The 26467-nt window shown below is 45.7% G+C and overlaps 2 protein-coding genes and 1 long non-coding RNA gene across 6 annotated transcripts; 2 read left to right on the forward strand and 1 right to left on the reverse strand.

The window, feature by feature from the left end:
- The first annotated feature begins 3531 nt into the window (after positions 1-3531).
- On the forward strand, positions 3532-5257 carry LOC134023162 (uncharacterized). Its single transcript, XR_009930746.1, has 3 exons — positions 3532-3645; positions 4750-4808; positions 5116-5257. It is a non-coding gene; the product is annotated as an uncharacterized LOC134023162 (long non-coding RNA).
- A 228-nt stretch (positions 5258-5485) lies between these two features.
- On the reverse strand, positions 5486-12495 carry gdf6a (growth differentiation factor 6a). The gene is made up of 2 exons (XM_062465041.1): positions 12044-12495; positions 5486-8086 (listed from the first exon to the last, which is right to left on the reverse strand). Exons 1-2 carry the CDS (start codon positions 12393-12395, stop codon positions 7197-7199), a joined length of 1242 nt encoding a protein of 413 aa, XP_062321025.1. The 5' UTR covers positions 12396-12495; the 3' UTR covers positions 5486-7196.
- A 2792-nt stretch (positions 12496-15287) lies between these two features.
- Positions 15288-25250, forward strand: sybu (syntabulin (syntaxin-interacting)). 4 transcript variants are annotated; one of them, XM_062465049.1, is made up of 8 exons: positions 15288-15459; positions 18120-18166; positions 18459-18645; positions 19222-19422; positions 20852-20951; positions 21211-21363; positions 22773-22928; positions 23154-25250. In XM_062465049.1, exons 2-8 carry the CDS (start codon positions 18143-18145, stop codon positions 24442-24444), a joined length of 2112 nt encoding a protein of 703 aa, XP_062321033.1. In that variant the 5' UTR covers positions 15288-15459; positions 18120-18142; the 3' UTR covers positions 24445-25250. The 4 variants fall into 4 exon arrangements, with proteins under 4 accessions (XP_062321033.1, XP_062321031.1, XP_062321034.1 ...); XM_062465047.1 differs by having other exon boundaries at positions 15288-15455; XM_062465050.1 differs by having other exon boundaries at positions 15289-15455; positions 19276-19422.
- The last annotated feature ends 1217 nt before the right edge of the window (positions 25251-26467 follow it).

Genomic DNA, 26467 nt, shown 5'->3' on the forward strand with positions numbered 1-26467 from the left:
GAAGTCTAAAACCCCTCTGGAGCTGTGTGTGTCTGAGTGTGTGTGCGGAGTGAAGCGGTGTGTTTCTGTGTGTGTGTGTGTGTGTGTGTGTGTGTGTGTGTGTGTGTGTGTGTGTGTGTGTGTGTGTGGGGAGGGGACTGCATTCCTGAAAGAAGGACTGAGTTGCACCATAAATTAGTTCCTCATCGTGAGGACCCAATGCAAAGAGCCCCATCATAAAACATCTGCAACAGCTCCATCCGCCAACAACGTCTAATGGGCTAATTACCATGAGGGGGCTGGGACAGCAGCGAGCCTTTTACCCTCTTTTGTACTCAATGCAGTAGGTGTGTATGTGTGTGTGTGTGGTGTGAGCGTGCTCTCAAGCTTCCAACACTATATCTGCTCTACAACAGCCATGCATTCAACTCTCACATCCTTATGATCAGCATGCCCGGTGTGACAAAAACAGAGGCCGTTATGCCTGGGCTGTGTGTATTAGTGTGCGTGTGCGTGTGTGTGTGTGTGTGTGTGCGTGTACATGCATATGTTTAGCATGTGTGTGTTTATGTTTCTGTATGTGCTTGTGAGTGTGTGACTGTGTGTGTGTGTGTGTGTGTGTGTTTATGTTTGTGTACGTGCTTGTGAGTGTGTGACTGTGTGTGTGTGTGTGTGTCACAGCTGACCTGTTGCGTGTATCCTGCCCCCGCTCCGAGCAGCCAGACCTGTCTGGAGGTCTGCATTATTGATGTGTGATCTTTCCTGGGCCGGCCCGGCCCGCTGTGTCTTCCACACCTGCTCATCAGAGATAATAGGGAGGATGAGAGGAGCGCTGGCCGGCCTGTTTGAAACGCTAGCCAGGTAAGCTGCTGCCCCTGCCTCATGATTAATACAGTGTGACTGGGCTCCGGGCTCTGACCTTTTGAGGAAGGCCAGGCACCATTTTTAAGTGAAAGCTCTGCCTCAGCCGGGCTGCGGGGTTGTCCATCACATCTTCCTGCCCCCCCCTACAACCTCCCTCCTTCCCCCCCTCCCCACCTACATCCCTCAACCCCTCCCTATCACTATCCGTCAGACACTCCAGAACCCCCCCCCCCCCCCCTCCCATCCAGACTCACACATACACACACCACTTGCCCCTGACCCACGTTTGTTTATCTCGGTGTATCACGTTGCCGACTCAGGACATCAGGTCTAACAGTGTCCCATGGTTGTGGGAGACATCTTAGTGTGACACAACAGCATCCCACCTGGTCAGCTGCATCAATATTGTAGAAGAGCAGTACTACTCCTGATTATGAAGAGTATGCTGAAAACAGTTTGGCCACAGCCTGGCTACACAGAGCATGAGGTATTGGTTCACCACCAAGACCCAAGAATGATATATGTAAACCTCCGGGCCAGCCTTCCTCCTTCCTCTCATCCTCTACTCTCTCTGTCGTCTCCTCCTCCCTCCATGTTCCTTTCCCTCCTCCTCCTCGCTCTCCCTTCTTCCTTGCCCCCTCCTCTCCTCCTCCCTCCTTGCTACATTCTTCTTTTCTCCCTCCTCCTCACCTCTCCACCCATCCTCCTTTCTCTCCCTTTCTACAGATATCCAGTGAAAGGGGAGGGGGGCGTGGGGAGGCGGGAGGGGGTAGGGGGGAGGGGGGAGGGGGGGTCGTGTCCTAGGTCTAGCCCCAAACAGATGCATTGTCACAGTTGCTGAGCAAATTTACTTTGGTCTCTAACACATTCAGACTCTTTAACAGAAACACACACACAGACACGCTGCAGAGATGCCAGGGTTCTATGCAGTAAAGGAGCCAATTGACTGTGAGCACACAGTGAGGACTATCAGCTGGACTGTGGGTGTGTGGAGTGTCTCCATAAGGAAGTGCCGGTGTGTGCCGAGCCGCAGGTTAGCAGCACAGACGCAGACCAGGGGAGCAAATAACGGATGAGAGGAGGTGAAAGGTCAACCTCAAACATTCCTTTAAAAAATAAACAGAGAGAGGAGTTAGCTTGCCAGACCAGACAGGTACCCAGTGGACATTCATCACCCTTATAATACCCTGTGTTTGGTTAGAATATTGTATTTGTAAGCATAACCCCCTCCCCTCCCTTTCCTTTCCTCCTTGTGTTCCTTCCTTCCCTTCCCTTCTTCAGCACCGCAACCCCCCCCCCGCCCCCCTTCCCCCAAGAACCACCGGATATTCAGCCCATTTGAAATAGAGAAGGTAATAGCTGGCTTGGTGACAATGTATACATATATGTTTTTAACCCATTTATGCGTACCCAATCTGAAGTGCAATACCTGCATGTGTACTTTGAAGTGTAATATTTTGTTGTCATCGTGGCTCAATCAGCACAATCCACAAGCGTTGAGAAAAACAGGCATTACATTTCTTAGCAATCATCATACATATAACTTTGTATTCATGATTTAGTTGGCAGGATGGGCTGGATTTAAGACTTTGACGAGGGTGTACTGGGGTATTCTATGGTGGTTAAAGATGCTCTGGGGCTAACTCAAGTAGGCCGGGCCACTCTACTGAAAGGAGACTGAGCTGTTTGAAAAGAACACTGACTGCAGGCTTAGAGACCCAGGCCAGGGGTGTCATGCTGGGAGCAACCCTGGACATTCTGTCCTGAACAGGGGGCTCAGCATGGGCTGGTCAGTCTGGGTCGTTCAGTCTGGACCGGTCAGTCTGGACTGGTCAGTCTGGGCTGTTCAGTCTGGACCGGTCAGTCTGGACTGGTCAGTCTGGGCTGTTCAGTCTGAGCATATGCTGCTTCTGACCTGCTATCCTTCTCTTTCCTAGCACTTACACACACAGGCACACACACACATTACACTTGTGTGTGTGGTTGTGTGTGTGTGCATACTCTGGGGCTCTCTTTGTTAGCTCATGTAGAGAGAACCGGTCTTGCTCTGTTGCTCTAGTCTGGAGGGAAGGGGGGGGGGGGGGGCGGTCACGATCATGCAGGGGAACGAGCCTACAAGCAGCCAGCAGTGTCTGAAATGGGGGGGGGGGGATCTCTCTCCAGAGATAAATCCAAATCTAAGCGAGGAAAAACAGACCCTGGAAATCCATGATAAAGAAATTCCTATTCAATGTCATCAATAGAGTCCTGGTCAGCAGGAGTTCAGGCCTTGGTGGCTTCCAAGATCCCAGATCTCAGAGCAATCCAGCTCTCAGCCTCTCTGGTGATCCCTCTGTGAGGCTGAGGTCCTCACCATCAATTTCCCTCGGCCCCCATTTTCACTGTCTGCTCACTGAGAAGCCCTGGCTGTCGGAGGGATCAATTTGATTTATCTCCCGGCTGCAGCTGATGAGGACATCACTGATAACGGCGGGGTTAAGTGTGGGGAGGGTTCCTGTCTCTGCAGGAGCCAAGTAGTGTTTCTAAACTTTGGAGAGACTCCCGGTCTTTCCACTTGGAGAGACTCGCTGTAGATCTTGAGTAAGCCCCCGGAACACAGAGAGGACACTCAGAACACAGCAGCAGGGTGTCAGAAGTGTTTTGGTTAAACATTCTCCACATTTCTGATGAAAGGAACTTGTCCTTTTGCCAACAGAAATTTGGTTAAACAAAACTTTTCAAGAGAATTTATCAAATAAACAGATCGAATCACAGATGGGAGACTCTGTGATAGAGAGACTTTGTGCAATAATCTACTGCGGGGTGAGTAATCGAAACGGAACAAAGATTCCATTCTGTTAGTCAGTTAGACAGTTAGACAGTTTTCTGTCTTTATTACAGTAACAAAGAAATGTGTTCACTAGACAGACATGCAATGTGGTCAGACATTGTACCAGACAGCACTAGTGCAGCCCACCTGCCCAGGCTTGGCCTTAAATGTACCTGCCTTTGCTGTGGGATACTTTCATGTCACACACAGAGAGGTTTAGCTAGTTAGCCTTAGCAAGTACTTTGCTGTAGGATCCCCCATGTCATATACAGAGGGGGCTAGCTAGCATTAGCTAGTAGCTTCAGCAGACTGGTGCTGCCCTCAGATCCAAGGCCCCAGCCAGAAGGGTCATTTGGCCAGGCCCCCAGGGGACCGCTTGTTGTGTCACTCATTTGCTGGGGCGGCTAAAGAGCGCACTTAGCATCCTGTGTTTCCCCTTCAAACATGTGGGGAGTGACATGATACTGTACCAGAGCCTGACCAGCATCTAACATTTCAAAGCCATTTCCTAATTGTTTCCAGGCCAAGGTCGACAGTCTATATGGAAGCAATCCCTGCTTTCAATCTGCCTCTGCATCCCCAGATTGGGAAACATTAAAGTGTTAAGTCAACTTGACCCGGGCGGGCTAATTCATTGGGAAATAGCTGTGGTTCCCTATACACGCAGAACCATATCAGTGACAGCCTATGTCTGTTCCTCCTACTAGGATGGGCACCATATGTTTACACTGTACGAAGCACTACTGAGCCAGCCGTGCTGGGAACAATGACACTCATTGTCTGTGATGGGAGAAAGCCCGGACTGTTTACATGCTATAAGAACACTGAGCCATCAGGGCCGTAGCCTTGCTGTCGCGTCCAATCAGTCCCTCTTAGAAGGTACCGTTTGTTACAAAAGAAACCAGTCAGCAGAGGGAGAAGATCACACAATGTTTACTTTTCATAAACACCCATCAGATGATCTAGAAGGATCTAGTAGGACTTTACAGAAAGGCCTGTGAGGAGAATAGTAGTCCAGTGGACACAAGCACGTGTGAATGTGATATGGCACTCATTTGAGTTTGAGTTGTTGAACTTCTTAACCTTGTGTGTTACAGCTGCCAGTTGATACCTACCCTGGCCTTCAAACTGACGATCAGCACGCAATGTTAAATCTGTAAGAACCTTTCAGAACAGGGTTGGTCACCACATTACCAGGTTAATTTGGGCAGAGCTGTACACAAGCATGTATATGTTATGTTCACATATTATAGATGTTGCTACTTGTGTTTCTTAACACCCCAGTCAGTGGACACTTGTAGAAGCACGAAGTTGCTGTGTCCATTAGATATCTGCATGGCCGTCTTCAGGGCTTCTCTACCCCCTCCCCCCCTCCCCCCCCCCATCCCCAAACACACACACTCACAGTTGATCATGTCTGAATCATAACACTGAGATTGTAGCGATTTTGGTTCTTTCCCAAGGTCCAGAGAGCCCACCCAGTCACACCTCCTCCAGTGCTGACCTGGAAGAGGAAGGAAGCACCAGGATCTCCTACACTATCTGTACTGCGTCAGAGAACACATACGCTATTGAGTACTATTCAACACTTGAATAGCTACATATAGAATGTGTCGTTGTTAGTTCAATGTGATCTGGGAACACCGGAATCGCAGACTGTAGATCGGATTCGAAGCACATTATGCAAACAAGATCTCCGGTCTCAGATACACATACAGACTTTGAGGATAGAAAACAAGTTATGTATCAACAGTTAATCCTCAGATCGAAGGGGACATTCCTAGCCCTTTATTCTGCGCCACAGGTTGGGGGGGGGAAAAGACTGAACCAGACTCAAAGTAACGATTTAATAAACCAAAAGGTGATTCGCCCAATAACAAAATGGTCATCACAACTCTCTAATCTGCTGGATGTGTGTAACTCCACTGACTGACTATCTCTCTCTTTATCGCATGTTCTATCTTTCTCTCTCTGGTTTTGGTAAAAGTTTTGGCGACTTAGTCATGAGAAGAAAAAGGGGAGGATTTGTTTGCATTTTATTAGTACAGTAATGGTGTGGAATATTATCCATTAATATATGTATAAACGTATGATTTTATATATCATTGTAAAAGAACTGAACCCTCTAATTGAATGCACCTCAAAACTCAGAACCTAGAACTCTAATATGAGGTAGACATCAATAATGGTATTCCACCCTTTGCAAACATATTAAACACAACTTAAATTACTCTTATCAATGTAGGAATTATATGATTATCATGAAACTCTGTACATCACAAATAATAAAATAATTATAGAATAGAAATTATAACGATTTGAGTGCATTTGTATATTTACAAAGAAATGCCTTTTTCTCATTTCTCCATTTGTTGCACTTGTATAGTTTTTGACTATACAAATATTTACATATCAAATAACGAACAGCAGTGCATTCCAAGCTAATGTGCATTTAAATATCAAATCGTTTGTTCTTGTCAGTTTAACGCAGAAATATAACAACTTTCTTCCTGACTTATCGACATTTACACAGTCAGTTGTGAAGTGCATTTCGTAAAGATGCAGATTTGAGCATAAGTTCGCCTTGATAATGAGGCTGATGTTTCCTTGAGTCCCTCGGTGCGGTTTGCAACCGGATCCAAAACACAGTGTTCACGAGCAGACAGGACATGGCCCGTGTCTGTACAGTCAACATTTATGATAATCGTCTCTAGCCCTGGGTCCATGTCTCCCTCTCACACACACACCTTTAAGTCCACATCACACGCACATCTTGCATTCGTTTAACTCCGTCGGTGCAAGGTGAGCGCGCGCTGCACTCGGAAGATGCAGATCGCGTTTATAGGGAAATGTTCTCGCAATCCCACCGCATTCTCTCTTTCTCTATATCTCTCACCCCTCTCGCGCACTTTCCCATCTTCCCACTATATCTCTGCGTTTGGTAGATTACATTCACCTTCTCGACGGACGGCCTCGAGAGCCTATTGATAACGCATCAAGAGAGCGCAATAGCTCCAGCTGGGCCAGAGCAATTATGGAGACACCCAAATGAGTCCTTGTCCGAGAAGCAACAATGCACAACAGACTGTCCCGTGTTCTCCATCCCCGGTCAAAACAGGTGCGTCTCTGAACCTCTTTCAGGCCGCTTGCTGTGCTTTTCTTTTTGGTCCAGCATGTTGCCCAAAGGATGCGTGGTAGCGCAAGGTCGCCGCTATCTAGGACTTGCAAACAACAGGCTATTGTCGATGTATATATTTGTTGGATGGTGGTATAATAAGCGTGTCAGATTTACGCACACGATTAAGCCATTTAACGCAACCGTGATGTGTTGTTATGAGTTTGAAATTGCCAAATAAATATTGCAAATATTGCCTTTCGGATCCCTTTTGAATAAAGATTACGCCCCACATTGTAGGCCCATATATGACAAACACACGGTCCTGCATTTAAAAAAAGCTTTGCCAAACTCTCATGTGTCCATCGGGACTTCATGACCCATCTTTGATTTGAGTTGAGATCTCAAGATTGAGGTCAAAGCGGGGCGCTACCTGCAGCCGCACTGCTCCACCACCATATCCTCGTATTGTTTGTACACAACATTGTTACCCGAGTCTATGTACAGAATGCTGATGGGACTGAGCTTGGTGGGCACACAGCAACTGGGAGGTGTGCTGTTGGGGTCCATGGAATTCATAAGAGTTTGAATGATGGCGTGGTTGGTTGGCTCTAAGTGCGACCTCAGGGGGAAGTCACAAACGCCCTCGCAGTGGTACGCCTCGTAATCCAACGGAGCGATGATCCAGTCGTCCCAACCGAGCTCTTTGAAGTTCACGTGCAGTGCCTTTTTGCTGCATCTTGATTTTGACTTTTTGCCGTGTCTCTTTCCGTGTCTGTTGTTGAGCGCTGTCCTCCGTCTGCGGCGCGCTTTCAACTGCACGCCCTTCTCCTCCTCTAATCGCCCCGAACCGCGCGACTTGATCTTCTCCTTCATTTCGTTGAACAGATTCTCTCTTTTCTTTGACCTGGTGTACACCACCAGTATAGCTTTTTCTTGTTGGCTTCGATCGGCTCTGTCGAATCCTAACTGTTTCAAGTCGATTTCCGTTTTTGATTTGCCCAGCGTGACCTTGAGTTGGAGACAAAGCTGGCTGCCCTGGCCAGAGGGGGGTCGGCTCTTAAACATTTCCCACACATCCAAAACCTCCCATCCTGCTTTTCTGGAATCCAGGGGATCAAGGGATCTGGAATCCAGCAGACTCTCTGATCGACAGGAGGATAATTGGATGTCATAGAGACCTGTTGGGGACGTTTGGAAATCCCCGGGCACTTTCCTAAATATCCTTAACTCCGCCCCGACCAGCTCCTCTGTGTCTGAGAGGGTTGAGACATCAAACAGATACTTTTGTCTTCGCAAAGGAGAGTGCAAGAGATCGTCTGCAAGATAAAAAGAAATAATTGCAGTCAGATTCACTTAGAGTATACAGTGTTCAGAGGGGAGAAGGGAGGGTGGAATGGGGGTGTCTCGCATTCTCACAGAGAGGCCAGATCCGCTGGCCTTATTTCTTGTTGTTCACTGGTCACTCAGAACCTGAGCTGAGCCAAACTACAACTGACACATCGTCAAATTAGATAAACCAATCGGTTATCAACTTCACGGCTGGCATGTTTCAAGACGATATTGATTTTTTTGAACGTTTCTGTTGTCAGCATAAACGTTTTCGCATTCGCACTTTTAATGTAGACTCATGCACATTCCTACATTTGCGTGTCACTTATTTTTGTTAAGATCTCATGAAGATTCGTGAGGATAGTTTAACAAATCTGAGCTCTTGGCGTTTTAGAAGCGGTCAGATTAACCAAATATTTTGTTCATCACAATCAAAATCATTTACATTTTTCTCAAGACCTATTGCATATGTTTAACAAGCAATTGTAATTATTACTTTCGAGTAGCCTACTGTGGGATCAATAGGCCAGTATCTATGCAAGCCAAAATGCAAACATCCACAGTTCCTTTAGGCCTATGCGGAAAGCTCTCTCCGACCGATCAAGGCTTCATGCATAAACTTTTAGGGGCCATTTTAGGCATTGTTATTGTTATTAATTATGGGACCATGTTTCAATAGTTATAGGCCTATTCTTACTCAACATTTCAGCGAGGATATTGTTTTCAATCCCATCCTCCATATGCCTTTTTTCAACAAATTTATGGTTTTGTTTTTGACTTCTTTGTAAAGCTCTTCAAGACCATCTGATTCTACCTATTAGTTTGGGGGTAGGCTTGGCCCCGTAACACAAGAGACAATGTAAGGATTGTCCCACTCCTACTAATTTATTATTTGACTGAATGTATCTTCAGAGTATTTAAGTATTTTCAAAGTTGTGAGGCATAAAACACATCGTGTCCCGTCAGATGTCGTGGCTGGAGTCCGCAGACACAACGGGGCAGAGGCGACTCACTGTAGTCTTGCCTACACTCAGCTGAACAATACACAATTAATGCATTATTCCATGTCGAGGCCAACACATGCAAATGATGACCTACTCTAAGAGATACAATATTGAGCAAAACATGAAGAGACTCAAAAAGCGTAAATGCTAAAGTTGTTTTTATATTAAATTGAGTAGACACAATTGTTTGGCACTTTTCGTTTAGCCCATTCTTTTTCTTTAATATTTCAGTGCATGACAAATAGCCTGAAAAAGCAAACCAAGTATGTTCTTAATTATGCTATTGCATTTGGGTAATTAATATATACGTAACCTATATGGTCATAACGACTCACATATTATTCCGTTTGTCAAGTCAATGACATTAACCATAAAGGATTCAAAATTACAAAATGCCTTGTTTTTGCAGAACAATTTCACCATGTGCGTTTAAACGTGTTTTAGTCCTCCTAAGTTATGATATGATTCCTAATAAAATGTTATTCGGAATAGATATTCGGATGTGTACGCCAGTTCTCTGCCCCTAGGGAACCCCGCGGAGTTTAATAGTAAAACCAGATTGAAACCTTGTGTTTGTTTCACAAACTTTGCACGTATGGCCTGCATTAGTTGCTTTTTATATGACCTCAAACAAATCGAATACAAGGTCACCAAATAATTAACAGTTCTGAATTCCGCTTTTCCTCATTAAAAGACTTCATCCCTTTGTGCCAAAGACAACATTCCCGGTTCGAACGTGTTCGGCCTGACACTGGGATGGAAATTATAGAGCGCGCATCTCTCAATTAATGAAAATGTGTATAGTAATACGAAGGATAATGTTAAAAGATTAGACATTTTTTCGCTTTCACACAATTTTCTGGGGAAAAGGCACTTGCAAAGTTATTCGTACGAAAATAAAGAGTGATTTGTCCAGTTGGGCCTACTCGTTTGCATCTGAATCCAAACTATTACAAAACATTGGCTTTCGAAATGTAATCTGTAGGCTGTGTGTGTATCTGTCTGTCTGTGTGTGTGTGTGTGTGTTTGTGTGTGTGTAAGAGAGAGAGAGAGAGAGAGAGAGAGAGAGAGAGAGAGAGAGAGAGAGAGAGAGTGCCGAGGCCAGCGTGCACCATCTGCGTTTTAATGAGTTACTTCTGAGGCCAAAAGTAATTTTCATACATTCAGTTTGTTCTTGTCTGATCTTGCGACTAAAACGAACCTATGAGACACCCTACAATGTTCTCTTTAATCGATAGAATTTACGTTCCAAATGGAAGTCTTGATTACACTACATGCGGGTTAAGAGTAATTTTATTTGAAATCTAGGGTGTCGTTTTTTGGTCCAGATTTCAATTCAAACGCAATGCACTCACACACACTGATGCGCAAATACGCGTCGCATTTTGTAGACTACATGAGGATGAGTATCCAAAAGTAAAACGCCTCCTAGTTACGTTAAGGTCTGTTCCGTGATGCAGTTCACCACTCCAGGCTTTTCCACACTGCGGGCTTTACTGGTGCCGGAGCAGAGCCCACCACTGAGAAGGGAGGACGGAAGAAAAATAATTTTCCACAATTAAAGTGGCGGTCGCGCAGGGAGGTGCGCTGTAAAAGTAAGCAACCAAAGACTTCTTAGAGAAGGAAGTGGTCTTTCTTTCTTTTTTTCTTCCCGTCGTTTTTGGTGATTTGCCATTGGCTGTTCTGGGTCATTATGGGAGAATAGACAGTGTTTGATATATGACATGAACACTCAATTAGATCACCCAGTTCAAATGCTCCAATCAGCGTCTCGATGCTAAGCAACCCTCGGAGAGTCCAGCGAGGGGTCAGAGCCAGTGACACATCAAATTAAACTCAGATGGGAGAAAGTGAAGCTTGTTCATCAGATCAGTTCGCAGTTAGTCTCTCTGAACTGGAGTTCTTGGTTGTAGCCTACTATACGGGAAGGGAAAGCGAACAATGGTTTGAACATGTCAATTGTGTTTGTCCACCAAAGATTAACTAGCCTTACTGTTTTTTCTGCGTTCAGTTAGGCTATGTGTTTATCTCGAATCCTTGAACCTTTTCAGTTTCGAAGTTGACTGAGCCAGACACCTGCTCCTAGCACCGGCCCATTCTTTAATAGGCCCAGTCCATGCTTATTAACTAACACATCGTTTGGACAGAGTAATTAATTTCTCACTCAGCACAAATAGTCTTATCAGTAAGCTATAATTTTCGGGTTACATGTCTTCCTCGTCGCAGACCAGATACCCACCTACATTTGAACCTCGTCGTAAACTATGGTAAAATAAGTGAACTTTTATATTTCAGCTGACATTGTACATTGTAACTTGGTAGTCTCCCAGCACAGCCTAGTAGCTATATGATGGAGATGGCGCACGCGGGGACCCGGGAAAAAATATTTACTACCTTCATTTAGAGACGGCCTCAATTAGAGTTTTACGTTTGTGTTACCTGGGGGTCAATTTAAGTCCAATATAACTTAATACTTTGCAAAACTGACGTAGTTCTACGGCTCTTTAAAATGAGTCTCAAGGGTACAAAGACACCCGAATGCGGCAACAAAACTTAATGCGTCTCCCAAAAGAAGCGATAAAGTTCGAGTGCATCTATTACGCAGGCCTAACTTTATAGCTGTTGAGATTACGAGATCTTTCCTATACCTTCGCAATTTTACTGTGCAAAATGAATTTTGAACCTCTCAATATGACTAAAATTAAGGCTCCATGCACCGTATCGTGGCCTAATAATGAGAAGATGTTGTAACAATAACACTGTTTAGCTTCCCCGCATAGTCAACAGCTATTCATATGCAGATATGAGAGAAGCCATTTTTATGATAGGGTCACAAAAAATGTGACACAAAAAACTATCCATTGCAGATTACAGTGTAAATCAAATAAGCCTACTTCACAACCTTCATTTAATTAATTGTTTGTTGTTGCTGACACCAACCTTTTCCTCTGTCCACAAAACTTGTTATGGTGTTTGCAGACTTGGAGGAGCGGAAAAAACTGGCGTTAAGTCCGAGTCTCTCCGCCGCAGAGTAAGTCCGGTATATAGAAAGCATGTAATCGTGGGGCACAATAGCGTCTTTAAAGTCCTCTCGCGGGTGGCTCAAGACGGGAGAGGATGTGAATATCTCTTTGAGAAACTTGGTTGACCTTTGTCCGTCATGATGGATCCGGGTTCCCTTGTGTCTCCACGGCACAGATGGAGATATGATAGCAGCAGACTGGGAACATGGTACATTCCAAAGAATTAAGATGAACAGAAAATATAACGCTAGGGTTCGAAATGCGTCCATGGTGGTAACTTCCCGGAGTTGTCTCGAAGCCTTCTTCCACTACGAAGCCGATTTCAACTGCAACAGCCAAGGATACACGGCGCGTCAGAGCAAGACTTAGGTGCGTTCGCGCTCTCGACTTCTCACAAGAGTGGAGACTACATCAACGGGGAAACACGCCCACTCAGACGCTACAAGTATAGCCCACTTATTGGAGAACTATTATTCGGTCTTTCTTTGGCCGTTGAAACGGAGGAGACATTCGTTTAGGGCAAAGAGTCAATTCTCAAAGCCATAAGTAACGCAACAGGACCCCAAGTTTAAAGCTACAATAACATGTCGACAAAGGTCATTGGGTCAACTTTAACTGGAGGTCAAGAAAGCAGTCTGATATAAAATCCTGGGTAATGTTTAGTCTACTAGATTATAACTTGGATGATCACAAAAAAAAGTATTGACTACTTTTTAACAAAATAAGTAGAACTCGTCATCAGTTGTTTTTCTTATTTAAAAAAAACTTAAAATATAATAATCCGTCTTAATATTGAACTAATATTAACTTTGAACTGATCCTAAGAGAAACCTAGACACAAGACGTGCCTGACCCTTCGCATCATCAACCGACTGACTGTATGTCAGGGTAGCAACAGATATTTTTTTTATGTGAAGCCATGAGGTCAAATATGTCCAATAAGCTGCACTAAGAGAGCTTCTCAATTCCTTTGGTAGAGATCTCTGTTTAGGATTCTGCAGGAACTTTAATTCTAAGAAATGACAAAAGCATCTCTTTTTGTAAAACTTTACTGCTCTCTACTGGTGGTGATGTGGACTGCAAGTAAGGGAACTACTCATAGATAACACTGTCGGTCCAAGGCCCTCCAAAGTCCGTTGCAAATTGACTGTTCATAATAATTTTGTCCTGACAATCTAAATAGATTTGTGTCTCAGAGCTGCATGCACGGAACTGGTCACGGAGACAACACAGTCAGCCAGGAACCAAGAACAGCACAATTATCTATAAATCACCTAGATTGATCACCAATGGAAGGTCATGTCTGATTTTCTAATATTGGACTAGCATAATAGTTATTCATGTCTTGTATTATTAATGATCAAAATATAATATTTATCATAATCAAGTGAAATTAGACATCCATCTGCATGACACTTATTGGCGATGGAAAATGCATAACATCCTATGCGCGTGTGTCCTCGATGGATGCCTTTTTTCAAGAATAAGTAGGCCTGCTATTTCAGTCTATTTTAGATTATATCAGACACAGCTTCTGAAATTGAATGAATGCGTAGTGAATGTGTCAATGAAAAGCTGGCAACAAAAGAACTTTGAAACAGTTGAAACTTTATTGAATTACAGGATCTGTAGTTCAAGACATCAGCTGCCAGTATGTTACAGAAAAATAGAACAATAAGAATAGAAACTAAAATGTATGATGTTTTGATGATTTTGCAAGGACCACAATCTGCCACCTCAAATGTCAAAATTTAGGCTTCAGTACTGTATTAAGTTTGTCCTACAAACTCACAAACAAGAAAGAACCTCATACTGATTTGTGATAAGGATAAATCAAAGATAACCAACTGGCCAAGACACAAAAGCGATGTGGGCAATGACAGTGATTGTAGAAGGTCTCCATGCAAGCCAGTTTGAAGGCTATCCCAGACCCTTACAAGCAACGTCAACAACAAAGTTCAAGGTAGTCCAGAGTTAACACCCCTCTATTGACCAATGAAGTCACAAAGCATATTTTTAGCCTTGTTCGTTTTCCACATGGTTTCATTGTAAAGATGCATACAATCAAATGCCGTGTGCTCCACCAGTTGTCCCTGTATTGTATGATGGTATAGGAATTGTCCAACAGAGGGCAGCAGAGTTCCTGCTCCAGGAGGTTGGTGGACCTAAGAGACATTCTATAGTGACAATCTTTATTTTAACCTGGGTCTTCCCAACAGTCAGCTTCAATTATGGGATGCCAACTCAATGCCTCACACATACAGATGTGATCACATTTGTTGGTACCCTTACAGCTCGCTGAAATAATGTTTCATTCCTCCTGAAAAAAATGATATATACGTCAATGACATTATTATGTATACTTGCATGTATTTGGTATGTCATCGAATAAAGCAAAGAAGCTGTGAAAATAGACGAATTATTGCTCATTCTACAAATATATTATAAAAGGTCCTGGACACATTTCTTGGTACCCCTTAGAAAAGAGGATTAATTTTCCAAACCAATTTCTGTAATTAGTACCACACATGTCTCCAATCTTGTAATCTGTCATGTAGCCTAATAAATGGAGGAAAATAGTCACTGTGCCATTTGGTATCCTTGTGCACCACCCTGAACATGGAGCAGGGAAAGCAAAGGAGAGAGTTGTCTGAGGAGACCAGAAAGAAAATAATAAACAAGCATGGTACAGGTGAAATCGACAATGCATATTCACAAAGCACAATCATTCTAGGAGAATGTCCTTAGGACAGATGGCTCAAAACTAGAGTACTACTACTTTTATTGTTTACTATTGTTCTATTGACGAATAAACAATGGGAGATGCAAACTACTTTAATCAGTTCCAAGTTATTACATGGGAAAGTGTGCACTCTTCGTTTTTTGGGAGGGCTTCCAACAAATTTGAGCACGTCTGTTTTATTTTTTGGAGGGGGGGCACTATTTGGACATTTATATCTCCATGTTATGTTGAGTCTACACAACTGCGTCACGTCGTCTACGTCAGAAATGTTACGCTAGGCTGCAAACCATGAGTCGACAACCAAAAAGAGGCGTATGTCCTAATAAACATGCCTACGTTATGTAACATACTTTTAACGCCCAGCAGTCATATTGTAGCCTTCGTCGTTCATTGGTGTGTGTGTAATACGAGCCACATCCTTGTCCAATCATGTGTGTTCGTCCTGGGCACTTGAACAGCTACCCAACACAGGCTCGCACTGGCTCACCAGTCAGAACCGCCAAGCACGCAGAGGATAACGGACCCTTTGTGCTTCACTCATAGCGCTCATCCATAGCGACTGGAGAAATTGGCACGCAACATCCAGGCAAGTATGTTATTTTGAAAGAAACAGTCTGATGACATTGTCTTGATGTTTAAAAGACAGAACTGTGTACTAAATATTTTCTTGAGATGACGTTTGAATTATTCAAAACAGAGATTGCATGTGTACTCTTCACAAAATTGAACAAAATATTGTATTTATGCTTTGTGTGTAGTGTATAAATATATACATATAGGAATAAGATGATAATACCATGGTCTTTAATGTTAGGGTAGACTGTTTGTTTGGATGCTGCGTAGGCTAGCCAACGAGGTGGGGCAGGTTGACAGGCAGGGAGCTGAAGTTTAAAGACGGCTGATTTCAGCACCATGAGTCTTTGGACAGCGACACAGATTTCATGCCGTAGTTTTACAACAATCTTGACGACTGTCTCCATTGTCCTTGAATGCGAGATAGGACAGTTACAGCAGAGCGGGTTGAGTATCTGAGACAACATGCCTCTGCTGGGAGCTGTCACGAGCAGATGTGGAGGATTAAAAGACGATGCAAAAACAATAACATCGCTGGGTAGAGCTTCACCATGCAGAGGTGTAGTCAAGACACCAGAGGTAATCAGTCTGCTGTTGCAATAGTTTGTCGGGTAAAAGTGGATAGGAGCACATTTTTGCAAAGCTTTTGTACTAATAGCCCATATTTTGATCAAAAAATATCTTGCACATCATCATTCATGCCTTGGCCTCACCCAAGAGGCTAAATTCAATCCTGAGGTGATCCATAAAATCCCAAAAGCTCAGATCTGGTGCTGAATAACAACTCCTGTGTTGTACGAACACACATACACACACAATCACCCATGAAACTTTCAAATGCCAACTCTTATCTACAGTTAAAATATTGCTTTGAATAAGTTATGATGTTACAATAACAGGGATTGCATAACCCCCACAGGCTATATACTCTAAAGTGCAGGCACAAGCGATGCACTCAAAAGCAACACACATTGCACACATACACAACAAACACCATATACACACAAGGCACACAACATATACACACAAGGCACGCAACATATACACACAGCTTACAGAACATTCACACACAACACACACACGCACAACATACAGAACATACACACGCACACACTCACAGAAAATACACAGAAAACTCAATACAACCTCCATTTGGGGAATCAATTAGACTATAGTTGCTTTGTTGTCATCAACTTGTAAAACTATAAATATGAGTTATTCTAATTTAAACAGACAAGACTGTATTTTTACATAATTTGCTTTGACAGAATGGTATCAAATGGACCTCCAGATCCAAGTATGTGCTGTGTATCAGGCTCAGGGTGCTGGTCTACAGACTGTGGTTCTAATTGGTCCCGGTCTGAGCCGTTCTGGAGGTTCTTTCCTCTGTTGCTAAGCCTGTTGCTAGGGCATGGGCTGATATCTCAGCTCTGCCTAATCAGATTTCGCTTTGTGTGCCAGCTTGCCAGGGAGGTGGGCAAAGACGCGCAGGGTGCCGGGCGGTGAACCACAGTGTGGGATGCCACTGTGGGCATATCATCTGATACATCCACCAATGGCTATCAAATCTAATCAAATATTATTTGTAAAGTCCTTACAATGTCACAGAGGGCTTCACATACGCCCATAGAACCGCACCCTGGTGTATCTAGATGTGCACCTTATTTCAGGTCTATACTTACAGTGGCCTCAAACCTTGGTTTGTGGGTCTGGTGGTGGCTGGAATAACTCTGCTTGGATCGGGATGTCCCTGGGAAACAGCCGTGGTAGTTTGGGTGACGATGCCAGCTTGCTGAGAGACAGGAGGATATGGAAGACAATGTTTACCCAGCATCCCCGAGGGTTCCTGTCAGAGACCCAGAAGGAGTATCTGGTCTGGCGAACAAGAGGATGAGGATGAGGAAGAAGAGGCATCGGGATGCATCGGAGCGGAGGCAATACAGACCTCGGGGGTTACTTACGTCATTTTCGAAGTGGTGGTGGGGGGGAAGAGGGGCGAGGGTTGGGGTCGAACACGTAAGCACTTACATAACCATTCTTCTTCAACTACCAGAGGTAGTAGTATGATTGCATACAAATCCTCTGAATTATTTAACCATCGAACAGCAATTAAAAAGTCCTGTACAAGTATGTAAGAAACTCACACATTCACAATGACATGAAGTCTGTCTCATGTCCATCAGTCTGTTTATCTGAGTTCTTTGGCATTTTAAGTACTGTTTCTATGTTGTATAACGACTGCATCTGGTATTAAACTCGTCATTTGGTGTACTACTTTAACCATATGGGATTAGTGACCAGAGATTCACTTTGAAATCCTCTGAGTATTGGGTGTCAGTAGAGAGAGTCGCATCGTTCACATTTCCGACTTTTCAAGCCAATTATTTCCATATTTGTTTTTAAATGTATCCTATAGGCTGCCACTGATTCATATCCTATTAGTTCTGAAATTTCAGAACTTTACTTAATTTACTTTACTTATTTGTCAGTCGCTGCGAGGCCCTGTTCGGATCCGTCGGCAGCAGCGCCATCTGTGCCAAGGTGGCGCGAGGTCGGCTGGCATTAGTGGTGCAATGATTTTGGACAAAGTTCCCCTTGTTAGTGAAGTCTTCAGTGCCACGTCAGGATGCCGCGCAGAAATACCTCTCATGTTGCCTTTCCCTATTTACATCTTTAGGGGGAAACGCAGCGTGAAGCACAATGGGACCATTCCAGGAGTATGAGGTGAGTAATATAGGACTATTTAGGAAAAAAGTTGATTCGATTATTTAAATTTTATGGCAAAAAGGTCTTGCATTGTTGCATAGTCGGCGTGTCCCCAGTAGAGAAACAGGGTTTTCATTCATATTTTACCCCTCACAGCAGTGACAGAAAGCCGGGAATACTTTTAAAATAGGCTGTATTTTATATTCTCAATTAATGTAGGCTATAAAGTAGGCTACAATGGTGCACCGATTTGACGGTTTATACTCGAAGTAATGCAGTTGTGTTTTATCTTTTTTTTTTATGTTCCCAGGAAAAGAAGTTTCCGGAGAAGGGCAGCCCCCGCAGTCGCATACCCCGCTTGGTGCTTCTTCCTTGTCCGCCCAAGGACAAAGACTCACCCCTCTCCGACTCTCCTGTCTCCGAAGAGGAGGGGAAGGAGTGCGACGTCAGTTCCGACCACTCCAAACGGACCATCAGCACCAATAGCTTCTGCTCAGGTGGGCAAGCCCGTAATTCCCGCAACCCTCCATAAGACTTGTAGCCTAAATCAAGAGATAATGATTTTCCCAGTTCCCACATTGGCACATGCTTCTTGTAAATCCACTTTATTTACATCGTACTATTGGATCATGTGTGGACCAAAAGGAATGCCTGTAAAAAAATAATAATACCGGTAATCCATGTCTTATCCCCATCCTTACACAATAATCAGTTAAATCAACCATTACAAATCATTTGATACAATTTTGCCAAAGCAAATTATGTAAACAAACAGTTTTGTCTGTTTAAATCAGAATAAGTCATATTTATAGTTTTCCAAGTTTATGACAACAACTATCAATTTTTAAACAATGCCTTGCATACTCGTTTTAGTGTAGGAGCCCTGTATTTGTGAGTGTATGATGAGAGAGACAGTAATACGGAGTGCATGCGGTCAATGTCAACATGTAATCACCCTCAGTTCACCCTTATCTGCTCATACAATAACAAGTGTTGTCTGTGAACCTTGAGCTCTGTCTGCCTGCTGTGTTCCCTTGCCTGTGCGCGCGACTGCTGTTTACCGGTCTGCATAGATGACACCGGCTGCCCCACTAGTCAGTCTGTGTCCCCCTCCAAAACTCCGCCAGGCTCTGACCACAGCCCCCAAGGCACCCCGCCCCCCCCTGAGCGCAGGAACAAGGTGAAGAGGGTGAGGGTGATGGCGGAGTGGATCCCAGAGGACAACCCCCCACCCAGGCACAAGAGGGAGCAGAGACCACGCACATTGACCAGGGGTAAGTACACTGTCTAGGGTTAGCACATTAACCAGGGTTAGCACATTAACCAGGGTTAGCACATTGAACAGGGGTAAGTACAATGTGGGTTAGCACATTAACCAGGGTTAGCACATTTCTGCAGATATCTTTTTTTGCTCTTGAGCCATCTTCAACTAAGTGAGAACCAGTTAACAGGCTCTGTCTATGAATAGAATCCCTGAGTTAAAAAAAACGTTGACCATTCTTGTGTTAGTAACTAATTTGTCCTTTTGCTCAGGTCTGATTTAGTCATTAGTGGACAATCATAAAACAGCTTGTTGGCTTGTTTGTGTGTGAGTTGAAGCGTGTCAGCATGCGTGTGAGTTTAAGTGTTGTGAGTTAGAGCACAAGTTTAAGTGTGTTAGTGTGTGTTTAAGTATGTGACTGTGTTTGTCTGAGCCGTCAGCAGTCGGCAGCCTCATGCATGGCTAAACAGCCTCTGGTTGATGAACAGCCACTCGGACAAAAAAGGGATGAACACGGGGAGAGAGAGAGAGAGAGAGAGAGAGAGAGAGAGAGAGAGAGAGAGAGAGAGAGAGAGAGAGAGAGAGAGAGAGAGAGAGAGAGAGAGAGAGAGACAAGCAGTCTGGACACCTGTTCTATGTGAACATACAGTCCTAGCTCTAATCTCACACCAGAGACAACAATTGGTCTCATTTCCTGCTCTTCCCTGGCACCCCTCGCCTAGTCTCACTCAAAGCTCTACAGAGACATGCTGATTGGTTGACAAGTAGGTAGTTGGAGTTTGCCAATTAGACTGATTGGCAGGCAGGGGGGTTCTCCTCTGATTGGCTGTGTGTCGGTCAGCTCTAATATGATACTCGCCAAGCCACTCATGATCAGTTTAATGAGTCACTGTTGTTTGTAAGTCACAAAGCACGACCAGAATATTTTGGAAATATAATGGTTTTATCAAATGGGAAACGTTGCTACTCAGGTAGGTTTTGGCCGTGTCACGTGCGTTTTGTGACACATTTTGCATGCTGCTTTTTTTGCATGTGGTTTTTCAGTCAAGGGACATTTTGAGAGTGATTGAAGAGGGATGGAGAAACGAGAGGTATTAAATAGTCCAGTGGGCAAAGAGAGGAGGGTTTGAGAGGGCATGTTTATCTGGTCGTTGCTTGTCATTAGTGAGTGAGGTCAGACTGTTCGAGCGCTGTAACATGATCTGAACACTGCGACAGTCTCTCACACAGAGACTCTCACCAAGTCTTAACTAGACATGGCTAGATGGAAGAGGGAGTCGGTGTTCTCCTGGTTTAGACAGCAGAGACGCAATGACTGGGAATACAAACATATTTTACAGCGGCTGCCCCATGTGTGGTCATGCTGATCGTAAGTCTGTGTGTGTGTGTGTGTGTGACTGAGAGGGTAGATGATTGTTTACTCACGTGTGTGTGTGTTCCAGGCAGCGAGGCGGACTTCAGCTCTTCCAGCAGCGCAGGCAGCTTGAAGGCCAGGGAGCTGCAAGGTTCCAACTCCACGGGGAGAAAGATCTCCTTGCGCAGGTGCACACACTATTTTCAGTGTTCTTATTGTACAGCACCTTGTATTCCTGGTTTTGAAATGTGCTTTATAAATACAATGAACTTACTTTTTACACACACGCACACCTGGACAAGTTCCTCCACACTCGCATACGTACACACACACACCTGGGCAGGTACCTCCACACAGGACACACACCTGGAGAGTGCACATATTCTTACAACTTCACCATTCTCCTATCTCTGCTCCCATCTCTAATATCTCTACTGTCTCCTGTAGCCGTGGCACCCACATCAGAAGCCTCCCGGTGTTCAAACCAGCTGGGATCACCACAGCCAATCGCGATGCAGAGCTTTACGCCCCCTACAGGACCCCCCCTAAAGCCCCCCCCTCCTCCACAAACAGCAGCAGCAACTCCAGCCCCACCTCCAGGTAGACACACACATGCACACATCGACTCCCACACACACATACATGTGGGTCAAGGACATAATGGTGTTGAGGGGTGGATAGGTATGAGTGGGTGGCTAGATTAGGCTTTGTGCCGAGACGGTTTTATCATTTCCCCCTACTCTACGGAGAGACAGGGATTATATAGGTCATGTTTGGGTTATGCTGAGATTAAAAGGATTTGATTTACAAATGTCTGCTTTTAGTACTCAGAAAAAATGCCTGTGTCTGTGGATGTGTGGTGGGAGGGGGATTTTTGGATTCCATGAATATTTGATCATGTCTGGATGCCTGACTGGCTCACCCCAGCATTTTGGAGCTGACGTTTCATCAATCTGTAACCGTCCTGCCGTCTCAAGTGGCAGCTTTTGGAGGGTTAGTGCGTTGCTATGGCTGCTAGCAACCACAGCAGTCAGCCTTGTCCTTCCAAACAAAAGCTACCAACACCCGCTCATCTCAGCCCAAGGCCTATTTCACTTTCCGTCTGCATGGCGTATGCATACAAATCTGCATAACTGCATTGTCATTTTTTCCTCTCGTTGCAGGGTCGTTTTTGAGTTTTGTCCTTTTTATATAAAATATTTTGCTCTCTCTCTCTCTCTCTCTCTCTCTCTCTCTCTCTCTCTCTCTCTCTCTCTCTCTCTCCCCCCCCCCCCCACCCGGCGGGGTGTCACGTGATGCGCTGGGTCTCTGCCTGCTGCTGCCTGTTCTATTTCTGTCAGACGCAGAGCAGGCTTCAAAGCTCGAGTCCCAGGTTGCTAGCATGTAGAATCTTTCTGTGAGACTGTCTGAAAGAACAGGCTGCTCTGCATATGAGCCAGATCCTCGCTCTCTCGCTCATCTCTCTTTTATCTCTCATACAAAGATGCACCTCATCAAACCATTTAGAAATGTGATCAAACACCGATCAGTGCATAACTTTCCTGAACGGCTGGTGTTCAACCGAAGGCCAATCTTGAAAAGATCTATTGGAGGCTATTGATCGTGAAATGGTCTTGGGTCAGACTGATCCAAGCAGAGACATGTTTAAGCTTCTTCCAAATAATTGTGGTCTCTTACCCATCCATCCTTGGCAAGGCGAAACAACTTGATATTGACGTTTAAGGCTGCTGCATCAACCCACAGGCTATTAATCCTCTGAGAGAGAAAAAAAACACACATTCACTTAGCAGCTGCCTCCCTAGAGCACTTCGGTCAACCGACCCAAATGATTTAGGCCTCCTCTTGTATGAAAACGCGTTAGGAGTTCTGCACTGAGCTTGCCTCCTCCCCCATCCCTACATTTTGGGCCTGTTCAGCGAGAATGTGTCTCTGATTCATGTCATCCCCACACACACACACACACTTAGTCTGAGCGTTAAAATGGTGGAGTACTTCTCTGCCCCCTCCAGGAGAGTGAGCCTGGGGCGGTACCAGTCCTGTGGAGACAACCACGGCATCCGGCCCCCGCACCCCGAGCAGTACCTCACCCCCCTGCAGCAGAAGGAGGTGGCCATCAGGCACCTGAAGGGCAAGCTGAGGGAGTCTGAGAATGTTGTCCATGACAGGTACCAGAGCTGGGGCAGGGATGGTGGCTGTCACCCGTGTTCACTTGATCTAGTCTCCCAAGTAGCTTACATATGAGACTGTACTCATATTTTATCGTTACTAAAATACAATTGAATCCAACCCGATTTGTAGTAACATTTAGCTGGTGGCTAAAATAGTTAAGACGAAAGGAAACGCAATGTCCTCACAGTCTTATCTGATCTCTGTCGCACTCTCTCTCCCAGGGATATGGAGGTTGAGGAGCTGAAGGGTCAACTGGGCCGGATGCGGGAGGACTGGATCGAGGAGGAGTGTCACCGCGTGGAGGCGCAGCTGTCTCTGAAGGAGGCTCGCAAGGAGATCAAGCAGCTGCGCCAGGTGGTGGAGACCATGAAGGGCAGCCTGATGGAGAAGGACAAGGGCATCCACAAGTACTTCATCGACATCAACATCCAGAACCGCAAGCTGGAGTCGCTGCTTCACAGCATGGAGCTGGCCCAGAGCGGCTCCACCTTTCAGGTGGAGCCCACCCTGGACTTCATCGGTGACGACTCCCCCGGCAGCCAGTCCTCCAGCCCAGGGGACCAGCAGGGGCAGGAGGAGGCTGTGGTTCTGGAGGCCGGGGCCGGGGACCTGGAGGACCAGGCTGCAGAGGTCATGGCGGACAGCGGGCTACTGGTGAACGATGAGCTAGCCAGCCGTACAGACATCCTGGAACACGTCCTGATGTCCACCGCCATGGAGACCAGCCAGGATGGCAGTGGGAAGCTAGGGGAGGGGCCTGGGACAGGGCTGGATCCAGGCGTGTCCACACTGTTGCTGCACAGTAGAGTGGAGGATGAGGAGGAGGAAGAGGGGAAGACCACATCAGCCCCCTGTGGCTCCAGCTCCCCCGCTCCGTCCAAGGTCGTCCCAGAGGAGAAGGGCATTCAGACGGAAGTGGTGACCATCCCTCCAGACCTGCAGGCGCTCCTGCTGCAGCTGCTGAAGCGCCATGGGGGGTCTGTCGAAGACGCCCTGCTCCCAGTCTACAGCTGCCTCCTGGGTATTCCCGCTCCCGCTTCTGCCCATGCCTCCACCTCTAGATCCGCCCCTGTCCCAGGGCCTCTATTCATTCCTGCCTCTGCTAAGCTGCCTGCCTCTCCCCCCAGCCCCAGCCCACTCCCTCCTGCTCCCCAAGAGAGCCCAGCCACCACCTCTGACTCCGGGCTGTGCCAGAGCCAAGAGCCAAAAGAAGCCCCTGAGGTCCTAGAGCCCTCAAGGTTTATGCAGGAGCTGGACTTCACTGTGAGCACGGGGGAGGAGTCCTGCCTGGAGCCAGGAATGGATGTGGTCAGCAAAAGCTACTGGAGCAGCAGCTTCCTAGTTGACCTTGTTGCCGTGGCGGCACCAGTGTTGCCCACGGTGGCTTGGCTGTACTCGCGCCATGGCATCGACGGCCGTACTCCAGTCTACAACATTGCCTCGCTCATCCGTGGCTGCTGCATCATGGGATTGCACTCCCTCCGGCACGTCACTCGTGGCCCAGATGTGTAGCCCCTCCCCCCTCTTCAAGGCTCTAGGATCTCCATTCTAGTTCATGGTCATGTAGGTCTACTGTAAATTGGCTTACCACCACTGTGTATAAGGGACCACTGTCCTAGACCAGCTGCCCCCCACCCCACCCCCTCCCAACACACCACAGCACTTCAGCATTGCTAGAACACACTTTTCTTAGAGTATCTGTGGGAATGTAATATTTCTACACGTAAATATGGACGCAGATTTATTTTGGGATCCACGCTGTTATTTTTGCACTGTACAGATGCCATGAGTTTAGGCGTGTTTAAAGGGATTCATTATTAATTTTATTTATTTTTCCTTTGGTTTTGTTATGCTGAATTGTGGGTATATATGCTAATCATCTAGGTATGTGGTTACGTTTCATTGTTGTCCTATGCTGGTGTCATGTACCACTTTGTAAACGTCAGCCATGTTCTGAAAGTACTGGGATGTTTGAGATTGAGGATATTTCTGTTAAGGTGAATGTGTTGAGAAAGGGTTTCTACAAGTTTGAGAGTTTATAACGGTCATTGTGCTTCCTGTAAAGAAAAAGGAAAAAAATTAAATAAAAATACACCTTAGCCAAAGCTTTAACGTTTGTTCACTTGTTGACGTTTAGTAAAATATGTATTTTTTCTCCCTGGGAGTAGAGCTTTTTACATGTCCGTGTGTCGACTTGTTCATAGGAATACGCTTCGATAAGACTGACACTTGTAATGTGCCTGAGCTATGTGCAATACTGTTGGTTTACATCAAATGTCCTGTTATATTTATTATTAAAGCATGAAAAGATAACCCCAGTCAGGTGTCTGGCTCTACTTGGTTGTTTCTGATGTTATTGGCCCTTAGGTTTCAGCAGTGAGATGATTCTTGTTCCTGGAACAGCCCCCTCCACTCAGAAGGATGTTTATGGACAATTGGAGGTCAATGTGTTTCAATGTTTTTGGATGTAAATTCTTCTTGTGAACATTGGCCCCAAAGTGTTCTTGGACCCACAACCCAATTACACCCCCACCCCCCCCCACACACACATCTTAATCTCTGGTAGTCCATTAATCTCAGATTAAGGGGCATGTATAATTGCTGGGGCTGCTAGTCCATACATGCCAGGGTGAGCTGTGTAATCTAACGGTTCACTGCTCCTGCTCAGAACCCACATTCCTTGCGACCTGCCTCCGTTCACTTAACACCTAATGGCAGTTGTACCTCAGCTCTTCGAGAAACAAGCTCTTGTGAATAAGACATCCCGTTCCCCCCCAACACACACACACATTCCTGAGAGGGTGTATTCTCTTGACGTCTTCTATAAAGGCTTTCTAAGGCTTGCACGGTCTGCCTTGGACAGGGCTGAAAGCCTGTGCATTAGATCCCTCTCTGCCCGATGTGTGTAGCCCACTGTAGCAGCTCTCCTCAGGCCACCTGGGACACCCCCTGGGCTGGGGAGATGGGGAGGAGAACAGAGCCAGACTCTCAGCAGGGCTGGGCACTTCGCTCTCGTGTTATTCCGTGACGTAACGTGTCGTTTTAATCAGAGTTAGGAGGAAGCCAGGGAACTGACTGCTACCATGCCAAGAAGAGGGCAGGGAGCTCTTCCGTGCCAAGTAAGGCGCCCCCCTGCCCCCCCGCCCCCCTCCTTTGCCACCATATGGAGATGCTGGGTTGCATAACTTTAACCCAAGTGTTGCTCACAGTACTGGTGGACTGATGAAGCTGGGCAGCTGCTGTAATCTGTGCTGGCCGGGTGGCTGACTGACTGGCTGACGAGTAGAAGTGGATGGAGGAGGAGAGGGGTTGTGGGATGAGAAAAGGAGGGGTCAAATGAGAGGGTGAGTGACGGAGGATGAGCTAATAACCGGATGTCCATCTGATTGCAAAGCCCTGCAGTGTGACACCAATAGACTACCATTCCTCTCACACGCAGCATGATCTCATTTCGGAAACGGAAGAAGACAAAACTGGTTAAAACCAGCGGGAACAGAGCTGATAATCTGTCTGAGAGGACTGAGCTGGTTCCCCT

The sequence above is a fragment of the Osmerus eperlanus genome, chromosome 7 (genome assembly GCF_963692335.1).
Source record: "Osmerus eperlanus chromosome 7, fOsmEpe2.1, whole genome shotgun sequence".
Lineage (NCBI taxonomy): Eukaryota > Metazoa > Chordata > Actinopteri > Osmeriformes > Osmeridae > Osmerus > Osmerus eperlanus.

Excerpts from the sequence above, each read along its gene's own strand:
- gdf6a (XM_062465041.1), bottom strand. The coding sequence starts at position 12,395 with ATGGACGCATTTCGAACCCTAGCGTTATATTTTCTGTTCATCTTAATT. Across the intron at positions 8,087-12,043 it reads TTTTGTGGACAGAGGAAAAG|ACGATCTCTTGCACTCTCCT; the intron begins GTTGGTGTCAGC and ends TTTATCTTGCAG.
- sybu (XM_062465049.1), top strand. The coding sequence starts at position 18,143 with ATGGGACCATTCCAGGAGTATGAG. Across the intron at positions 20,952-21,210 it reads AGAAAGATCTCCTTGCGCAG|CCGTGGCACCCACATCAGAA; the intron begins GTGCACACACTA and ends TGTCTCCTGTAG. Across the intron at positions 21,364-22,772 it reads AACTCCAGCCCCACCTCCAG|GAGAGTGAGCCTGGGGCGGT; the intron begins GTAGACACACAC and ends TGCCCCCTCCAG.